The 17,258-nt window shown below is 31.0% G+C and overlaps 2 protein-coding genes across 3 annotated transcripts; one reads left to right on the top strand and one right to left on the bottom strand.

Moving 5' to 3' along the window:
- The first annotated feature begins 8,412 nt into the window (after positions 1–8,412).
- On the top strand, positions 8,413–10,518 carry LOC107480846 (receptor-like cytoplasmic kinase 176). Of its 2 annotated transcripts, none has more exons than XM_052258602.1 (6): positions 8,413–8,880; positions 8,958–9,253; positions 9,341–9,476; positions 9,566–9,708; positions 9,798–9,921; positions 10,013–10,518. In XM_052258602.1, exons 1-6 carry the CDS (start codon positions 8,829–8,831, stop codon positions 10,426–10,428), a joined length of 1,167 nt encoding a protein of 388 aa, XP_052114562.1. In that variant the 5' UTR covers positions 8,413–8,828; the 3' UTR covers positions 10,429–10,518. The 2 variants fall into 2 exon arrangements, with proteins under 2 accessions (XP_052114562.1, XP_015956514.1); XM_016101028.3 differs by having other exon boundaries at positions 8,414–8,880; positions 8,955–9,253.
- A 3,153-nt stretch (positions 10,519–13,671) lies between these two features.
- Positions 13,672–15,026, bottom strand: LOC107480819 (uncharacterized). The gene is made up of 4 exons (XM_016100999.1): positions 14,720–15,026; positions 14,407–14,649; positions 14,130–14,158; positions 13,672–13,977 (listed from the first exon to the last, which is right to left on the bottom strand). The coding sequence occupies exons 1-4, from the start codon at positions 15,024–15,026 to the stop codon at positions 13,672–13,674; spliced, it is 885 nt and encodes a 294-aa protein (XP_015956485.1).
- Between the last annotated feature and the right edge of the window lie 2,232 nt (positions 15,027–17,258).

Genomic DNA, 17,258 nt, shown 5'->3' with positions numbered 1-17,258 from the left:
TAACTCTTTTTGAAAACATTACTTTTAGTCATTATAAGAGTAATTAAGTAAATTGATAATTAAGCTAAATAAAAAAGTAAAATTATGATCAAATTTGTCTTGATACATTTAAAGATCATTTAAATTGGATATTAAGAGTTTTACCACTATTCTTAACTCCAAAAAAGGTTGATATTTTACGAAATAATCTTACAAATATCTCTCTTTAACTAACTTAGATGATTTAGGATATTTTTTAATTTAGTTAAACATCTTAGTCGTTAGTTGGATTATAAATTATGATTAGTTATGATTTTGACATGTGTTGTAAAATGTTTTACATTAACGTTAATATTAATTTGTGAACATTATTTAAATACTAAATCAGCTAAATTTAAAAGATGATTAAAATGATGTCTGAGGAAAATGAAAATTAAAGTAATGACCATTAGAATTTACTTCTAAAATTGTTAGATGAATACCCAAATTTTGAAATTATTCTATGGACATAATTTATGGAATGTTACTCTTATTTTATTAAATTAAAATATTATTATAGTATTAACTAATTTTATGTCTATTTTTGTATTGATTATTTTTAGGAATTGAGACTTGATTGTTCTTTAAGTGTTAGCGGAAAACAAGAAGCATATAATTCAAATTTTAATTTTAAATATTTGAGTATTCTATATTTTTATTTAAGTAATATCGGCCTATCGGGTCAATTGGTTCAATTAATAACCCAACGATTGAACCAATAATCTAGTAGTCTGATTGGTTTGATTATCGATTCGGTTATGATAACTATTACAAAGTATATTATATATTGGTTTTGGAATCTATAAATTATATTACTTTTTTTTGTCCATTTCTGTTTTTGGTATTTACAAAATATATATTTTTTATTTACGGACAAGTGAATAATTAATTTGTCATGGATTTGAGTTCTATTAAAGGTATGTTCTAAAAATCGAACCGAACCGTCTGGTCGTAGTGGTTGAACCGGAAACCGACATGAAAAACGGTCTGATCCTCCTCGAAAACTACCACCTTCTAAACCGTTGAGAAACCGCTAAATTGGCCGGTTGGACCAAATTGGAAACCGACCGGTTCTTGAGAAACACCGTCGTTTTCATTATTTTTGTTTTTTTTTTGTTTTTAAAAAAACCCCACCCCCAGTAACCGTTGTCGGCGTCTTTGCGGCCTCATCCTTTCCCTGTCTCAAATCCATACGGCCAGACCTTCTCTTTTTTTGCTCAGACGAGCTTCCGCCGCCGTTTGTTTGCCGTTCAGGTTCGCCTTTTCATTCAGCTGTCGTCTTCCTTTGCGTTCTTCACCGTTCACGTTCGCTCGGCGTTCACCGTTCGCGTCCACTCGCCGTTCACCGTTCGAATTCGCATTCGCGTTCGTCTGGAAGCCACGTTGCTCTGCTTCAAACTCTGCGACCAGCCCTCGCGCTCCACCTAGCCGTCGAATTGCCTTCTTTTGTCGCCGCCGTGAGTTCCCTAAACCCGCCACCAATACTCTACCTCAAACTCTGCAACTTCTGATTTCTATTACGATAAGTAACTATTTGATTTGGTAGTGGTTTGGATTTTTTTCCCATAGATTGTACAATTGTTATGTTCTCTTTTCTGTCACATTGATATTAAGTTTTGAATTTTCTTATTTCGTTTTAATTTTACCGTCATTGATGAAATGCTTTAACTATATGAAAAAGTATAGGGTACTAATATACTGTCAAGCTATCAGCCAATTTATTATCAATAATAATTAATTATTATATTTTAAACACATATATAAGGAGGCACATCCAGAAAATACATATATAAAGACACTCTATTAGACACAGCCATAAAAAAATATTTTTATTAGACACATCCACAAAGACACTTCCATTAAACACAATCATAAACAAGAGTTGACAGAAGTCGGTAGAAATACTGTTGATAACGTAGCGGAATTGTAACCATATTTCTGGTTGGTTTTACAATTTCTAGCTTTTAGAAACTTAGGAAGTTGATTGAATGTGAAATTAAAAATAATTGGATCTTAGTAATTAGGAAAATTTAGGTGCACAAATAGCATCTTTGCTGAAAACATTGTTAATTTGCTAATTGTTCTTGTGTTGTTGTTCTGTTGTTCTTATATTATCTTTAATTTTTTGTTTTTGTTGTGATTTTTTGTTCTTGGTTTAAGCTGTGATTGAAGGTTCTTTGGTTTGGGTATTCTTCACTTTCGTGTAAGCTTAGCTTTTAATTCTTTGAGCATACACGTATCAAATTATTGTTTTCAGCAACGGTGATTTTTAGATATTTTTTTGGGTTGCTTTGTTTTAAATGTTCCTATTGCTGTTGTTGTGTTTTTGCTGTGATTTAAATGTTCTTTTGATTTTTTTTTTCTGAATAACCAGTGCTTGGTTGATTGGTTTTGCTCACTGATTGTATTTGATGATAAATTTTAAATTGATAACTCTATTATTGCTTTACTGTCTGTTTCTGTAGTTAAATTTTATTAAAGTTTCTTGAATTTGCACTGCCTATGTTACTGATTCACTGTTCCTTCATTGCTTTTTTTTTTGTTAATCATTGTAATGAGCTTTGTTAAAATTGGGTTGAAAATTGTTAATCTTTCTTCATTTTTCACTGTTCTAACTTCTGTTCTTATTAAAAAATTTGCAATTGGTGATCTTTTGATTTATTATATGCTCTATGTTTTCATTGTTCTGCTCTTATGAAGAAAAAATTTGCAATTAGTGATTGTATGATTCATGTTTTGATTGTTCTGTTATTTAAAAAAATTCTGTTTCCATTGTTTTGTTTATTGTTTGGTTGCACTGTGCCTGTTCTTGATCTCCGCTGACTTGCTACCGCTCCTCCGTGTTTGATTCTTTTTGTTTCAGGCTTTGTTGGATTCTTTTTGTTTCAAGCTCTGTTGTGTGTTTGTTGTGCAAAACTATTATTTTTTGTTTTACTTTTTGACTCAGCTATATTAACACAATATTTTCTATCTTTAACTTGTGCATTGTAATTCAATCTAGCTATTTTTAATGAAAGTATAATTATGTTAATTGTCAACAAATTTGCAGCAAGTTTTTGCATATTTTGATGATTAATTACATTTAGTTGGTGATATTTTATGTAGGATTTTAAATTTGAAAAATATTTTGGATGTTTATTTATAATTTATTTATTATTTTATTATGGAATGATTTTTCCGGTTGAATCACGATTAGACCGGTTAGACCAGTAAACTAGTAAATTAGTGACTAGAATGATTTAATGATTGGTCCGATTTTCAGAATCTTGATTTAAAGTACTGTTAGTCAATAAGTTACTACATGTATAAGGTAAAATTCAAACTTTTGATATTTATTTAAACGAATGGGTGAGATAATCACTCGACTAACTCAAATTAATTTACAAATTATATTACTTATTAGATAAACACAGTGCAATATTTTTTTTTGTTGGGTAAATAAAAGGGACTGAAGCCTAGAGAAAAAATATACGTATAAAAATATTGAAGTAACCAAAATTTATAAATGGCCTACATATTTTGTGTTTGAATTGAGTTATTTTTAGTACTTATGGGTGATCTAATTCATTAACTCATTGAGGGTATATTAGTTCCAGAAAATTCATATAAGGATATAATTTATTTTATCTTTAATACTCTTATTCTACAACAAAACTTTGGAATTGTCTAAGATCTCACAAAAAAGCCGCAACATCTTGGTTTAGTGGTTATTTTCTATATTTTGTAATGAATGTTTTCAAATTCAAAACTTGACTAATACTAAAAAATGGAAAGAATATGAGTGTAGTATTTTATAAATAAAAAGACCCCACATAAATGTATCATGCTCTTGTAATCTATGCTCCACAATGATGGATAACCTTATGTAGCTCAGAGAGATTATATTAATTAGATCGGATTAATTTTTACTGTACTTTGCAATTTAATTCATCTTTTTTCTTGAGATTTTTGGGCCAAAAATAATCAATATCATATAAATAAAAATTTAAAATTTAAAATTAACAAAAGCAGTATATATTTAAATAACCAAAAATATATTTGACATAACTTCAACCATAATGAAATAATATAACTATTAAAATAATAAATATTTCAATAAATGTATTGGTTTTAAAAGTTAATTAAACTAATTATAAAAAATTATATTTTACTTACTTTCTTTTTCCTCCCGCTTCGTTAGGCATACATAGACATAATGACATATTTTGTGTTATAATCCTATGCTCGCTCAGTACTATATAAAATTTTTTGAAATATAGATAGGTAAATAAAACATAATAAAGATAAATATTTCGAATAAAAGAACTAGTTTCTCCTATTCTATCTTAAACGTCCAGTCACCAAAAAAAATAAAATTCTATCTTAAACGTCCAAGAAGAAAACACCTTTTATTTATTTATTTCATTGGCAAGTCCAACAAGAAAGGTTCAAAATATCGTTAACTTATTTATGTTCTTGATTCAAGTCAATGAATGGGTTTTGTTGAGTTATTCCCCGCAATCTGATCCAAAGGCCAAAAATGGAGCATTGAAATTTGGCTGTGCATGCATCATGCATGAAATAAGCATATCTGCAGCCACACCGCACCACACGACACCAGTGGCATTTTCGTACTTTCACCAACAACTTATCGTAATAATGAATTCCAATTTCCAATCCTCAGAATTACCAAAATCTCAATTTAAAATAGGGATTAAAATCTTTTAGATAAGTAGTCAGTAATTATATGTAATTTTTTCAATCCATTATTAAAAAACAATAAATTAAGATGAATGAATTAATGAATATAATAATAGAAAGCAGAAAGTGACTCGGGGTCATTTACATCAGCATCGAGCTCTTCTTCGATGTTGTTGCAGTCTCCGCTAATCAACTCATCACCACTCAGATTCTTTCCTAAAACTCACATTTTCCGGTTAAATTAAATTTTCTTTAGTTATGTACTTACATTCTTGCAGTCACTCTTTAATGTGATTTCAACATTTATGTGCTTACAATATTTAAACTTTTATGAAAGGATATTGTTAGAAGTTACATTACAAGCAATTAGGTAGACAAGTTGCTTCATTTTTCACATATTCGGCATCAAATATAGAAGTACGAGTTATTGAATGCTAAATATACCATTTAACACTATTTAGTATTTACACAACAAAGATTGTGTTTCATATCTACCAACTGCATCCCAATGTTATGTTGAATTTTAAGAAAATAAAAGAAATGTAATCTATCAAATAGCTCTGCGATGGAATCGTGAAATTATTTTTTGCAGGTTATATGAGGATTCTTTTGAAAATATTGAACCGTAAAACTATAAATGGACCTTTAAGAATTGAATATTTTTCTTTAAATTGATTGAACCTTATGCTTCTTCAAATGCAGTGAGATGTGGAAAAACAACCCAGAATCAAGAAGTAAAGAAATTAACATGAAGCAATGGAGGGAATGGGATTGTAACTTAATTATCTTGCACCTGTATTATGTTTCAACTTTTTTAAATTTACACATTTGAGCAGAGTTTACATAGAAGCGGTATTGAATTCAAAGAGATAATTGATATCACAATTCTTTACAAAACTAAATTGATGTTTTGTGAATGCTTTGACTAATTTAGGATTTCACTCATACCATAATAAGATTAGGTATAAAGATGTTAAAAATATATCACAAAACTACTAGAGAAAATCCAATACTACAAGACACATGGACAAAACTATTAATAATTTTCTTTCTGCATTCATTATTAAATATATTATCTTTCATACTACAAGTCTAATAGAAATTAATTTCATAGGGTAAATGATTGTGGTAGCTTTGCTGAATTGCTCTTGAAGGATGATAACTGTTGGCGATTGGAAATAATTGTTGATCATACACACCAATAGGTGATGCTGCAAGGTGATTCCATGCCCATTCTTGACTTCCCAAGTGAGAATGATAAGGATTATACTGTTGAAAATTCATGCTCTCTGATGTGGGATTTTCATTCACTCTACTGAAACCTTGGTTGGTAATATTGTTGACATGGTCCATAAACAATGGTTCCGCCAAATGTTGATTGATCATCACCCTTTCCACATCTCTGGTACCGTTATTCTTATTAAGATACCATTCAGCTTCCAATTGATCCCTGCCAAACTTGGGAATCAGATATTGGTTTTCATAGGCATTGTGGTCATTAATTATATGTTGAGCTTGGTTCATGTTATTTTCTCTAACATGGTTCATTTGCTCTTGGTTGTAACCTGCATCCAATATCTCTACATGTTTCCTAAATTTGGTCAACTTTCGGACCAAAGTAGAAAGATTGACATTTCCTGTGACAGATACTGTCTGTTGTTCTGCATTAATCTCTACCGTGTAGACACCTGCATTAATATCACTTGCATTACTCTCATTTCTTTTGCTTTTCCTCTAATCTCATACCCTTCAGGCTCAAACAATTATGTTATCATGGGCTCTTCTCCTATATCTTAAAACTCATTTTGTGTACAAGTAACCTCTGCTATAGGATTTTTATTTTTTGAAAATCCTTGAAAACCATGTTAGCATGACTTTCCAACCAAGTAACTTACAAAGAAATAATAGCACCTGAAAGAAGGATATAGAAACTGCAAACAAGAGTGACAAATTTGAACATTACCTTTAATTTTAGAGAGTACTTTCCTGACTTTGTTCATGCACCCTTGACAGTTCATGTGGACTCTAAGAACATACGTCTGCAAGCATGCACAATTAAGTTTAATGAAAATAATTGAGATTTTTTTTTTAACTCCAAAGAAAAGGAAAATGGTAATATGCAAGGACCTCTATGTTCAATAACTCATATTGAGTGGTTGACATTATTTCCAGCAAGTGGTTGTAGCCAGGATATGAAAAACGATTGTTTCTTCCTTCTTATTGTATATAATGTGTATTTACTATTTACTATTTACTGCTAACTTTATAAAGAAGAAGAGAGACAAATTTGAAGGAAATAGTCTTTGCCATTTTGTCACTCACAACTATTCCATGTGCTGCACACCAGCTTTGTATTGTGCATGATAATTTGCTGATTCTGATTCTGATTTTGATTCTGCTTCTGCACAATCATATTGTGACAGAACTGCGTGGTTCATGCAGGTGTAGTTACTAGTAGGATCTCTCAGTCTTAGCATCTTTGACCCTTCCAAAAGTTGAACACCTACTTCTTATGCTGAGTGAATTATCAACAAAGAGAAAGACTAGAGATTCAAAACTATGGTAACATCATATACGTTAAGGACTTACTAAGGTTTCTATTCATATAGATTAGATTTTTTCATATATTGAATATATTTTGAAAATTATAAAATATTTATCTTTTCAATGACAAAATTTTAATTTTACTCAGCAAAATTCCAAAACTTATTGTGAATTACAAGGAAAAGGAGTTAGTAATAATGTTTTTTTTCCAAGAGAAATATTTAGATGCTTTCAAAATACGCGCAAAATTAAAATATATTTACTGATTAAATTTCTACTAAATTGTGGTTTTAAACTATGAATTACATGCATATTTTAATTTGTTGTTTAAAATTAGAATTATATACAATGATAAAAAAAAGATAAGCATATAATGTAATATTGTATTTTTAAAAATTATATGTGTAAAAAAACCTATTAAATATTAAATATATTCTATAAGGAAGCCACTCAAATAAAAACACCTAAAATGTCTTTTTTTAAAAATTAAAATTTAACACATATAATCGATTAGACGGTGCTATTTTTGTTATAATTAGGCAAGACATATTAATTTTACTAAAAAAATAATGAATCAAATTTTAAACTAGTCTAAATTAATATTATTTTTCATAAAAAATGATACAATATCTTTATTATAGAAGATGACTAAAATACTCCTATTATATATAAATTTTAATAATCCTAAGTTTTAGCTCTTTACTTCTCTATAGACGTTCTGTTGGCAATAGTCCATGGTTAAACTTGTTCTTTCATATATGTTGTTGTGTCCATACAAGTGAAAACAATCAAGTTTTCTTTAGCGTGTGCTTTTCGTATACTTGTTTATTGCAAAAATATCTGGATCCATGCATGACACTATTTATTCTCTATGTATATTACCTTTCTCTTTTATTTGATAAAAAAATGTTATATCATTATAATTTATTATTTTTGACTATTATTTAATTATTAACTTAATTTTTTTAATTTAATAATTTAATAATATATTTTATTTTATACTTTTAAATATTAATAATTAATTAATAATAAAAATAATAAATTTTAGTAATCTTTTAATTTTTTTATTTTAATTCTAATGGTCGCGTAGCATTTCTTGTAGAGGAATAGGAATAAAACATAAAAAAGATGAAGAGGCAAACGTGCGTCGTTGACTTAGTTGTGTTAGCTGATAATCCAATACGGCATTGAAACATGAGAAGGGAGATTGAATCTAACGGTGTGGAATGGGTTGCAGCCATGCACGAATGTGAGAGTGAAGGGGACAGTGAGAAAGATGAGAGAAAGAAGGGGATGAAAGGAAACCAAATCCAAGCTAACAAAACTGGCGGCCACCAGGTCAACCACCCTTTTGTCCTTCTCGATGGTCTTATTAAAAACACAAACACCGTTCACACCATCCAACTATTTCTTTTTCTCTTTTTTTAATATGTGTGACAGCTGGGTCTAACAAAAGAATGGCATGGTTAATTAGACATGTAATAAATTAATAATCATGTGAAACAAGTCGTGCATTTGCGGATTAGCTTTTCTTCTCTTTCAAATTAAACCTCTCCTTCTCTGCTGCTTGTGTATGTGTTTCTATTATGGGGAACTGTTTTAGTGCCAGGATCAAAGCTGAGAGCCCTCCACGCAATGGTAAGTGGTAACAATAATAATACATATTGGATCATTCACTTTGTGTTCTTGAATGCTAATACACATATTTTCAGAAGAGAAGGATTTGAGTGGTATAAGCAGCAAGGTATCTTCTCGTTCCATGCTTATGTCTCCTCTGACAGAGGGCGAGATTCTGCTATCCACCAATTTAAAGAACTTCAGCTTCATTCAACTAAGAACCGCCACAAGGAACTTTCGTCCGGATAGTGTGGTTGGTGAAGGTGGCTTTGGCTCTGTATTTAAGGGCTGGATCGACGAGCACACTCTTGAACCCACAAAACCCGGCACCGGACTCGTCATTGCCGTGAAGAGGCTAAATCAAGAGAGCACACAGGGACATACTGAATGGCTGGTCAGTCTCATTTTAATATAATATAACTTGTTTAGTTTAATAATGTTTTTGTGACTAATTATAATTAGCCTCCTAATATAATTACAGACAGAAATCAACTACTTGGGTCAGCTGGATCATCCTAATCTTGTGAAACTCATAGGTTACAGCTTAGAAGATGATCACCGGATTTTGGTGTATGAGTTTTTGACTAAAGGCAGTTTAGATAACCATTTGTTTAGGAGTAAGTCAAGTTTCTTTATCACTAATTAGTTATTAGCACCTTAAACAGCTCAGGATCTGATGTACCTAATTCTGTGTGTTCTGGCACAGGAGCTTCTTATGTTCGGCCGCTTTCTTGGAACATACGCATGAATATAGCTCTTGATGCAGCTAAGGGCCTTGCATTTCTTCACAGCGACCAAGTAGATGTAATATACCGAGACTTGAAGACTTCTAACATCTTGCTTGATTCGGTAGGCAAATCACATTCACCTTACAAGTATACAGATTACTTTTCATACTAAATTTCTGAAATAATTCGTTTGTGTGAATTAAATGACAGAGCTATCATGCAAAACTGTCTGATTTTGGATTGGCAAAGGATGGACCAGTAGGTGACAAGAGCCATGTCTCTACCAGGATAATGGGAACATTTGGCTATGCTGCTCCTGAATACATAGCCACAGGTACTTCAATCTTATATTTGTTTTCAAAGTTAAATAAGATAATGTGTTACCAAATGTTGTGACCAATTTTTCATTGTATTCTTCTCTCAAGGTCATTTAACGAAGAAGAGTGATGTATACAGTTTTGGCGTTGTACTGCTGGAAATCATAGCAGGGAAACGCGCATTAGATAAGAACAGACCAACAGGGGAGCATAATTTGGTTGATTGGGCTAAGCCATTACTCGTCAGCAAAAGAAAAATCTCACAAGTCATGGATTCCCGTTTAGACAGTCAATATCCATTGCGCGAAGCCATGAAAGTAGCAGTTCTTGCAATCAAATATTCTGAAGACACAACAACAAGTGGAGTGGAAAAATCTCCAGATCAAACAGTTAAAACGAATGGTAATAGTGCAAGATCTAGCAGAATCAGTTCAAAACAACATAGAAGAAGTAACAATGAATCTTTAAATGGAGAAGGTAGTTCTAATAATCAGACACCATCAGCTTCTCCTCTTCACACTTAGAAGAGAAACATCGGTTTTCATTGTTGCTGTACAGATTTTGTTTCCTTGTTATCAGTTATAGAGAAAAATGAATTATTTCTTACATTCCAACATTTCTTTCCAAATCAGCTTCATTCCAAAATTTTGTTTGACAAGATTAGAAGCAACATCTAAAGCACAGAACATAGACCTTAATAATTATTTGAACTTCTATGACTGAAACTCTTAAACATTTATTTTTTTTATTGGAGAAAAGATGAGTGATGTACTTTAACATTGTAATTTGGAATATTTTTTAAAACTGTGAAAGGTACATAAATTATTGAATTCGATTTCTGTATTTCAAATATTTTAATTTTTCTTAAAATAAAAATAAAAAAAGTCTGGAAATCGAAAGATTAGATTTTTATATTTCACTCTAATTTCTGTATTCTAAATTAAATGGTGTCACGTTTAAGATTAACACCCTGTTCATAATAAAAAAAATATCATTGTTAACCCAAGTGTTAAATCATTACGTTAAACTAATATAGCTTTGGATAGTGATTTTATGTATATGGTTATAGGTATTTGATTTTCACAAATTTAAATTCAACTTCAACCCACACTGGTAAAATGACTTATTTATGCTAACAGGATGAGGCAAATGATGAACATCACCAAAGAAACATTAATTAAATATTCTGTTGCATTGTGAAGCAAATAAGAATTAGTCTTCAAATTTATTAGAATTCAACTAATCCGTGTCTAAATGAAATTTATAAATTTGACTATTCAACCAATTTAAGCCCACCTTTTTTGGTTTTCTCCCTTTTGTTTGTTTATGTCCGATAAACCTCCAAGTTAAGATGTCAAATGAAGGAGACATGTACAATTATTATTATTAAACGTCACTATTAATCAATCTTTTTATTTATCAAATGCGTACGATAATAACATTTGTGAAATTTAGTTAAATTGACAAATATTTATTCGTTAATTAAGAGATTTTGGATTTAAATAAATGATTGAAAAATATTGTTTTAGATATATACATGATGAAAGGTATTTTGGAAAAATAAATTAATAAAATTATTTGATAGAAAGATGGGCACAAGTAACTATCATTTGAATTGATCAACTTCAATTATCAAAAAGAGAACCGGTGTTATTGAGCTAAGACCTTTAAGGGGCTGAGTTTAATTTGAATGTGTTTAGATGAAATATTTTTAAATTTTAGTGTATTTCAGATATAACAAAATCTAAATATTATAGTTAAATTTTCTTCAATTTCAAAATTTTTTTTTGTTTGATTGAGAGAATTATATTATTTTTATTTTTAAAATTCTTTGTTTAGAAAAGATAATTAAATTGCCTTTATTCGTAAATATGTATTGATTTTATTATTTATTAGTTTAAAATATTAATTAATACATATAAATGATGAAATGCATTTGGAAGTGAGGTAGAGAGAAAAAAAGGAAATTAAAATTTATCCTTTTTTGGAATTAATTAATTTTTTAATTAGACAAAATTTCTCATTAAAAATTCTTAAAATTTGAAATTTCTTTCCTATAAAAAATTCCAAAATACATTATTTTGCTATTAAAAATGTTAAATACTCTTTAAATTACTTTCTCTCTTTTAATTAACCCCATCTAAATTTAATATAAATGTTATATTGATTATAAAAAATAAATAAACGACTTTACACCCAATGCCTCGTATTTCGGCAAGATGCACAAAATTGAGGCTAATTTTTGAGGTTTTTTAGGACATTGCTAAATGTGAGAAAGACCTAAAAAATTTCTAAGAAACAAACCTCAATCTTTTGGTAACTATGTGAATATCATAGCATGTGTAAGCTCTTAATGGTTACTGATTCAGGCCTACATAGCTAGCACCCTAATTAAATGGTTACTGAGCAAAATTCAGCTGCTTCCAATATAGCATTGTTGAGTTTATTTATTAACAATTCCAACCTTTATTTCATTCACATTTTCTCTCTATGATAATGATAAATAATTACTAGGAAGATTCGGGATGTTTACATATGTGGGTAATCATATTATTCAATAAAAACCAATTTTTTTTATTAACAACGGGCTAAACGTCCAAAAAGGAGAAAACTAACCAGAAACTATTCTGGAGTGAACCGTTCTTACAGCATCAGTAAAAAAATGTAAAGAAATACAAGGTGGCAATGAAAAAAAGAAATGACAACCATAGCTTAAACTATGACCAAAAGATACCAATTTATCGGCACAAGAGTTTGCTTCTCTGAATTCATGGTGAAGAGTCCAGCTGCTGAGTCTGTTGCACCTGATCTTTATTGTTGATACAAAAGTTCCTACCGCATGTAGGTTACCCAAATCCTGAGAACATAGCTGCACTGCTACCGCTGAATCAACCTCAATTTCAACATGGGAATGTCCTAAGTTAATGATTAGTTCAAGGTCGAAGAGTATGCCCCAAAGCTCAGCTGCAGTCACAGTGCATGCACCCAAATTCGCACTATAGCAAGCTAAGAACTGACCATTGCTGTCTCTAAGGATACCATCAAAAGCTGCTCTGCCATTCTTACTAATTGAGCCATCCGAATTCAGCTTGATAAAAGGAGGAGGAGGTGGCTGCCACTTAATGAGCTTCTCTGCAAAAGTCCCCACTCTTCTCCTAGATCGCATAGACTCAGAATGCGCCCTGTGATAGTCCTGTGCCATATACCAGGCTATTTCATGAATCTTGCTTTCATTTGGGACTCTATCATTGTCAAAGACAAAAGTGTTCCTTCAAAACCACAGGAAGTTTAAGGTACTAGTAAAGAGGAGGGGCCACGGAACCCCTTTGAAAGGAGATTGGAAAGATAAGTTCTCCATCAACCAAGGGATAAGAGGTCTGGTGAAGAAATTCTCCGCATCCAACCTGTCATCAATGCTCTTCCATGTTCTATATGCGACTGGACAGTCCCGCAAGACATGGAGCAAAGATTCTGAGTTGCTGCCACAAACACCGCACAAAGCAGACTGAGCTATATTTCTCTGAACACGCTCCTCATTCGTAAGAAGTACATTATTGGCTACCAACCAGCAGAAACTGTGAAAGCCTTTGAGGGGCTTCCAACTTCCATATCCGAGTAAAAAGGCTCGCATTCTCAGAACTAGCAGGGGAGGCAAGGGCAGAACAAGCTGATTTTATGGAGAACACCCCATTCGGTGTTAGCATCCAAGCAATCGAATCCTCACCTAACTCCACTTCTAGTGGCTTAATAGAGGCAAAGATGGAGAGTCAATCATCCCCCAAATTGTAACCGATACGGTCATAATTCCAATTATTATTCACCACATAGTCACAGACTTTTTCATCTCTCATGTTCGATGTTACCTCTGTTTGGGAAAAGTCCATCAAGCAATGAACACCTGGGATCCAATGATGCTTCCAAAAATCCACGGTCTGACCTGAACCAATCCTCCAGATATTTCTCTCAAATTGTTTCCAAATGTGAGAGATACCTTTCCAAGCGTTAGACATAAGTTGAAGAGGCTTCATCAAAGGGATGGTATTATCACCACACCTATATTTACTGCAGAGGACCTGTACCCAGAGAGAATCCCTATTATGAATTAACTTCCAGGCCAGTTTTATTAGATTCGCATCGTTCATCATTCTGGCGGATCTAAACCCCAAGCCTCCAAATTTCTTCAGAGAGCATAGCTTTTTCCAGCTAAGTAAGTGGATTTTCTTACCAGAGTTATTACCTCCCCAAACGAAGCTCCTGCATATACTGTCAATCTTATCACAAACCCTCAAGGGAATTCTCATGATTTGCATAATATAGGTTGTAATTGAAGCTAGAGTCGATTGGGTCAAGGTAACTCTGCCTGCCAGAGAGATTACGAGCCTTCCACGTACTCAACCGACTCATCATCCTATCAATAATAAACTGAAAGTCCTCAGTTTTAGTACGGCCATGGAGGAGAGGAACACCCAAGTATTTGCCCAAGTTTGAAATTAGTCGCATACCTAAGGCTTCACTCAGTGCCCCCTTACGACTGAAATTCACATTCTCAGAGAAGTAGACGCAAGACTTATCATAACTAACTTTTTGACCAGAACACCGACAAAACAGCTCAAGAATACTGCGAGTTAACTCCACCTGTTCCATTGATGCTTTCCCAAATAGAACGATATCATCAGCAAAACATAAATGTAACAGCTTCGGACCTCCCCTATTCAGAGTGATTGGCTCCCATATATTATGCTTAACTGCCATTGTGATAATTTGTGATAGACAACACAAATAAGTAGGGTGACATGGGGTCATCTTGTCGGATACCCCTAGAAGGAACGAAAGGATTCGAATGAGTCCCATTCCACAATACATTCATGTTTGCAGACGAATAGCAACTCACTATCAAATCGGTCAAATTCTGCGGCAAACCTGCCTCCTGAAGAGTATCCTGGATAAATCTCCAATTCAACCTGTCATAAACTTTTTCAAGATCTATCTTGATTGCCATATAACCAGAAGTCCCTTTCTTATATCTCATAGAGTGTATAGCCTCCTGTGCCACCAAAATATTATCAGCACTTTGCCTTTCGGGGACAAAACTGCACTGAGCAGGACTTATGAGTTTGGACATGACTTCTTTCAACTTGTTGGATATAATTTTAGTAACTATCTTATAAGAGACGTTACACAATCCAATAGGTCGAAAGTGGCTAAAATTCTCAGGAACCTCCCTTTTCAGAATCAGAGAAATATAGGTATTATTAACCTTCTTTATTTCTGCATGATCCACAAACACCTTTTTCACCCAATCTTCAACTGAGGTCTTCACAAGGCTCCAGTTGCTCAATAAAAACCAATTTGATTACATCGATTTTATATTTATCGGATAATGATATATAATATGGTTAGACTTGATTAAATTCTGACCTTAATTAAATTGAATATTGATTATAGGATCGAAAAATCTGAACTAATCTAATTACCCGATTAAATTCATACAATAAAATTTTACATTCAAGTAAAATATTTAATAAATTTAACCAAGTTGTTATAACAATTTTTTAAATTACGCACTTCTTATTCTTTCTTTGTTTCTTGGACACGGATTTCAAGCACCGTGTGTATTTGACTAATCAATGTGCCTATTATTTAATTTTGGCTGATTGGTGCGTCTAATAAGGAGAGTCGTTGAATTTTTTTTTTGTTTTTTAATCTAACAGTAGAAATCATCCTATTATTGTATATTAATGTTTTTTTTTGTTTGTTTGTTTTAATTTTGTTACCAAAAAATTTAATAAAATTAATCTAAAAAATACTAATTTTTTATAATAACTTAATATAAATAATACTTTAAAGAATAATTTTATAAGTTATAGTAACATGATTTAAGAAATTAATTATTGTTTTGAGTAATTTTATTAATGAAAAATTAATAATTATGTTAGATTACTTTTATTAATTATAGTAATATGTTATGAAAACTTATTAATTGTTTAGAGTATTAATCACAGTAAGATGTTGTAAAAAATAATATTTTTATTAATTAAGATGTTATAAAAAATTAATATTTTATTAATTATTTAGAATTTATAATTTAGACTTTATCGGATTTTTTAGTTTAATTTCAAATAGAATAATTAACTCTAATTAATTTAAACTTACAAATTCATAAATTTTTGCTATATTAAATTATTAATCCAAATAGATATTAGATCTATAACAATAATTAGTAAAAAATTAATTTTTTAAAGTAACTCCTATAATATAAAATCTACAAAAAATATTCATTAATCAATTAAAAAGGACAAATAATAAGATGATCTCTACCGTTAAATTAAAAAACTAAAAAAAATTCAACGGCTCTCTTTATTAGGCGCACCAATAAGCTAAAGTTAAATAGTAGGCACACTGATAAGCGAAACACACACGGCACATGAAATCCGTGTCCTTGTTTCTTTCTTATTCTCTTCCTTCTTCTCTTTCTTCTTCTTTCAAATTCGCACTAGCAAATTCTTCTTCCCTTCTTTTTCTCCTCCTCATTCATATTCTTTTTCTTCTAAATTCACGCACACAAGTTCTTCTTCTTTTTTTTCTTCTTCTTCTCGTCCCCCAGTGTTGCGTCTTTTTTTTCCTTTTTTGTTATTGTTGTCATCAATGATACCAATATTTTGCTAACATCTTTATTAGTACTAATTTTCTTTGACACCGTCATTAAATAATTTCGATTCATTTCTTAATTTATTTCGGTTTATTTGTATGTTAATTAAGGTTCACTTGATGCTACTGATAAGAATTGACCAAATTTTTTATTCTTTAAATAATTTCTTAGTTTAATTGAAGTTTATTTGGATTCAAAGATGAATTCGACGTGTTTTTGTTAATGATTGAGTCTTTTTAATTGTTTGTTCAAATATGAACTAATTTTGGTTCATTTGTAATTGAGATTCACTTGATGCTCCTGATAAGTATTGACCAAATTTTTTAGCAAAGAAGAATAAAATTATTCATTATCACTTTATTCAATTTCATTAGATTCCATTCCATTCCATTCAATTAGTTCAATTTTGAACAAGTAGTCAGAAAGACTTAATCATCAACAAAAACACATTGAATTCAATTTTGAATTCAAATGAACCTCAAATAAACTAAAAAATGAACCGAAATCTTAAGGAATAAAAAACTTGGTCAATACTTAACAGTAGTATCAAGTGAATCTCAATTAATTCACAAATGAACCAAAATTAGTTCAGTTTTGAACAAATAGTAAAAAAAAAAACTCAATCATCAACAAAAACACATCCAATTCATTTCTAGATCCAAATGAACCTTAATTAATTAAGAAATAAACCGAAATTACTTAAGG

This window comes from Arachis duranensis, chromosome 3, assembly GCF_000817695.3.
Source record: "Arachis duranensis cultivar V14167 chromosome 3, aradu.V14167.gnm2.J7QH, whole genome shotgun sequence".
Taxonomy (NCBI): Eukaryota; Viridiplantae; Streptophyta; class Magnoliopsida; order Fabales; family Fabaceae; genus Arachis; species Arachis duranensis.
The sequence above is the reverse complement of the archived record's forward strand: the minus strand, read 5'-3'. Positions and strand labels throughout refer to the sequence as shown.

Bases quoted from the DNA above. Each gene is read 5' to 3' on its own strand.
- LOC107480846 (XM_016101028.3), top strand. From the start codon at position 8,829: ATGGGGAACTGTTTTAGTGCCAGGATCAAAGCTGAGAGCCCTCCACGC. The intron at 9,477-9,565 runs GTAAGTCAAGTT...GTTCTGGCACAG, and splicing joins AGATAACCATTTGTTTAGGA to GAGCTTCTTATGTTCGGCCG. The intron at 9,922-10,012 runs GTACTTCAATCT...TCTTCTCTCAAG, and splicing joins TCCTGAATACATAGCCACAG to GTCATTTAACGAAGAAGAGT.
- LOC107480819 (XM_016100999.1), bottom strand. From the start codon at position 15,026: ATGTCCAAACTCATAAGTCCTGCTCAGTGCAGTTTTGTCCCCGAAAGG. The intron at 14,159-14,406 runs GTATGCGACTAA...CAGTATATGCAG, and splicing joins GGCACTGAGTGAAGCCTTAG to GAGCTTCGTTTGGGGAGGTA. The intron at 13,978-14,129 runs GTAAGAAAATCC...CTCTGGGTACAG, and splicing joins TTGGGGAGGTAATAACTCTG to GTCCTCTGCAGTAAATATAG.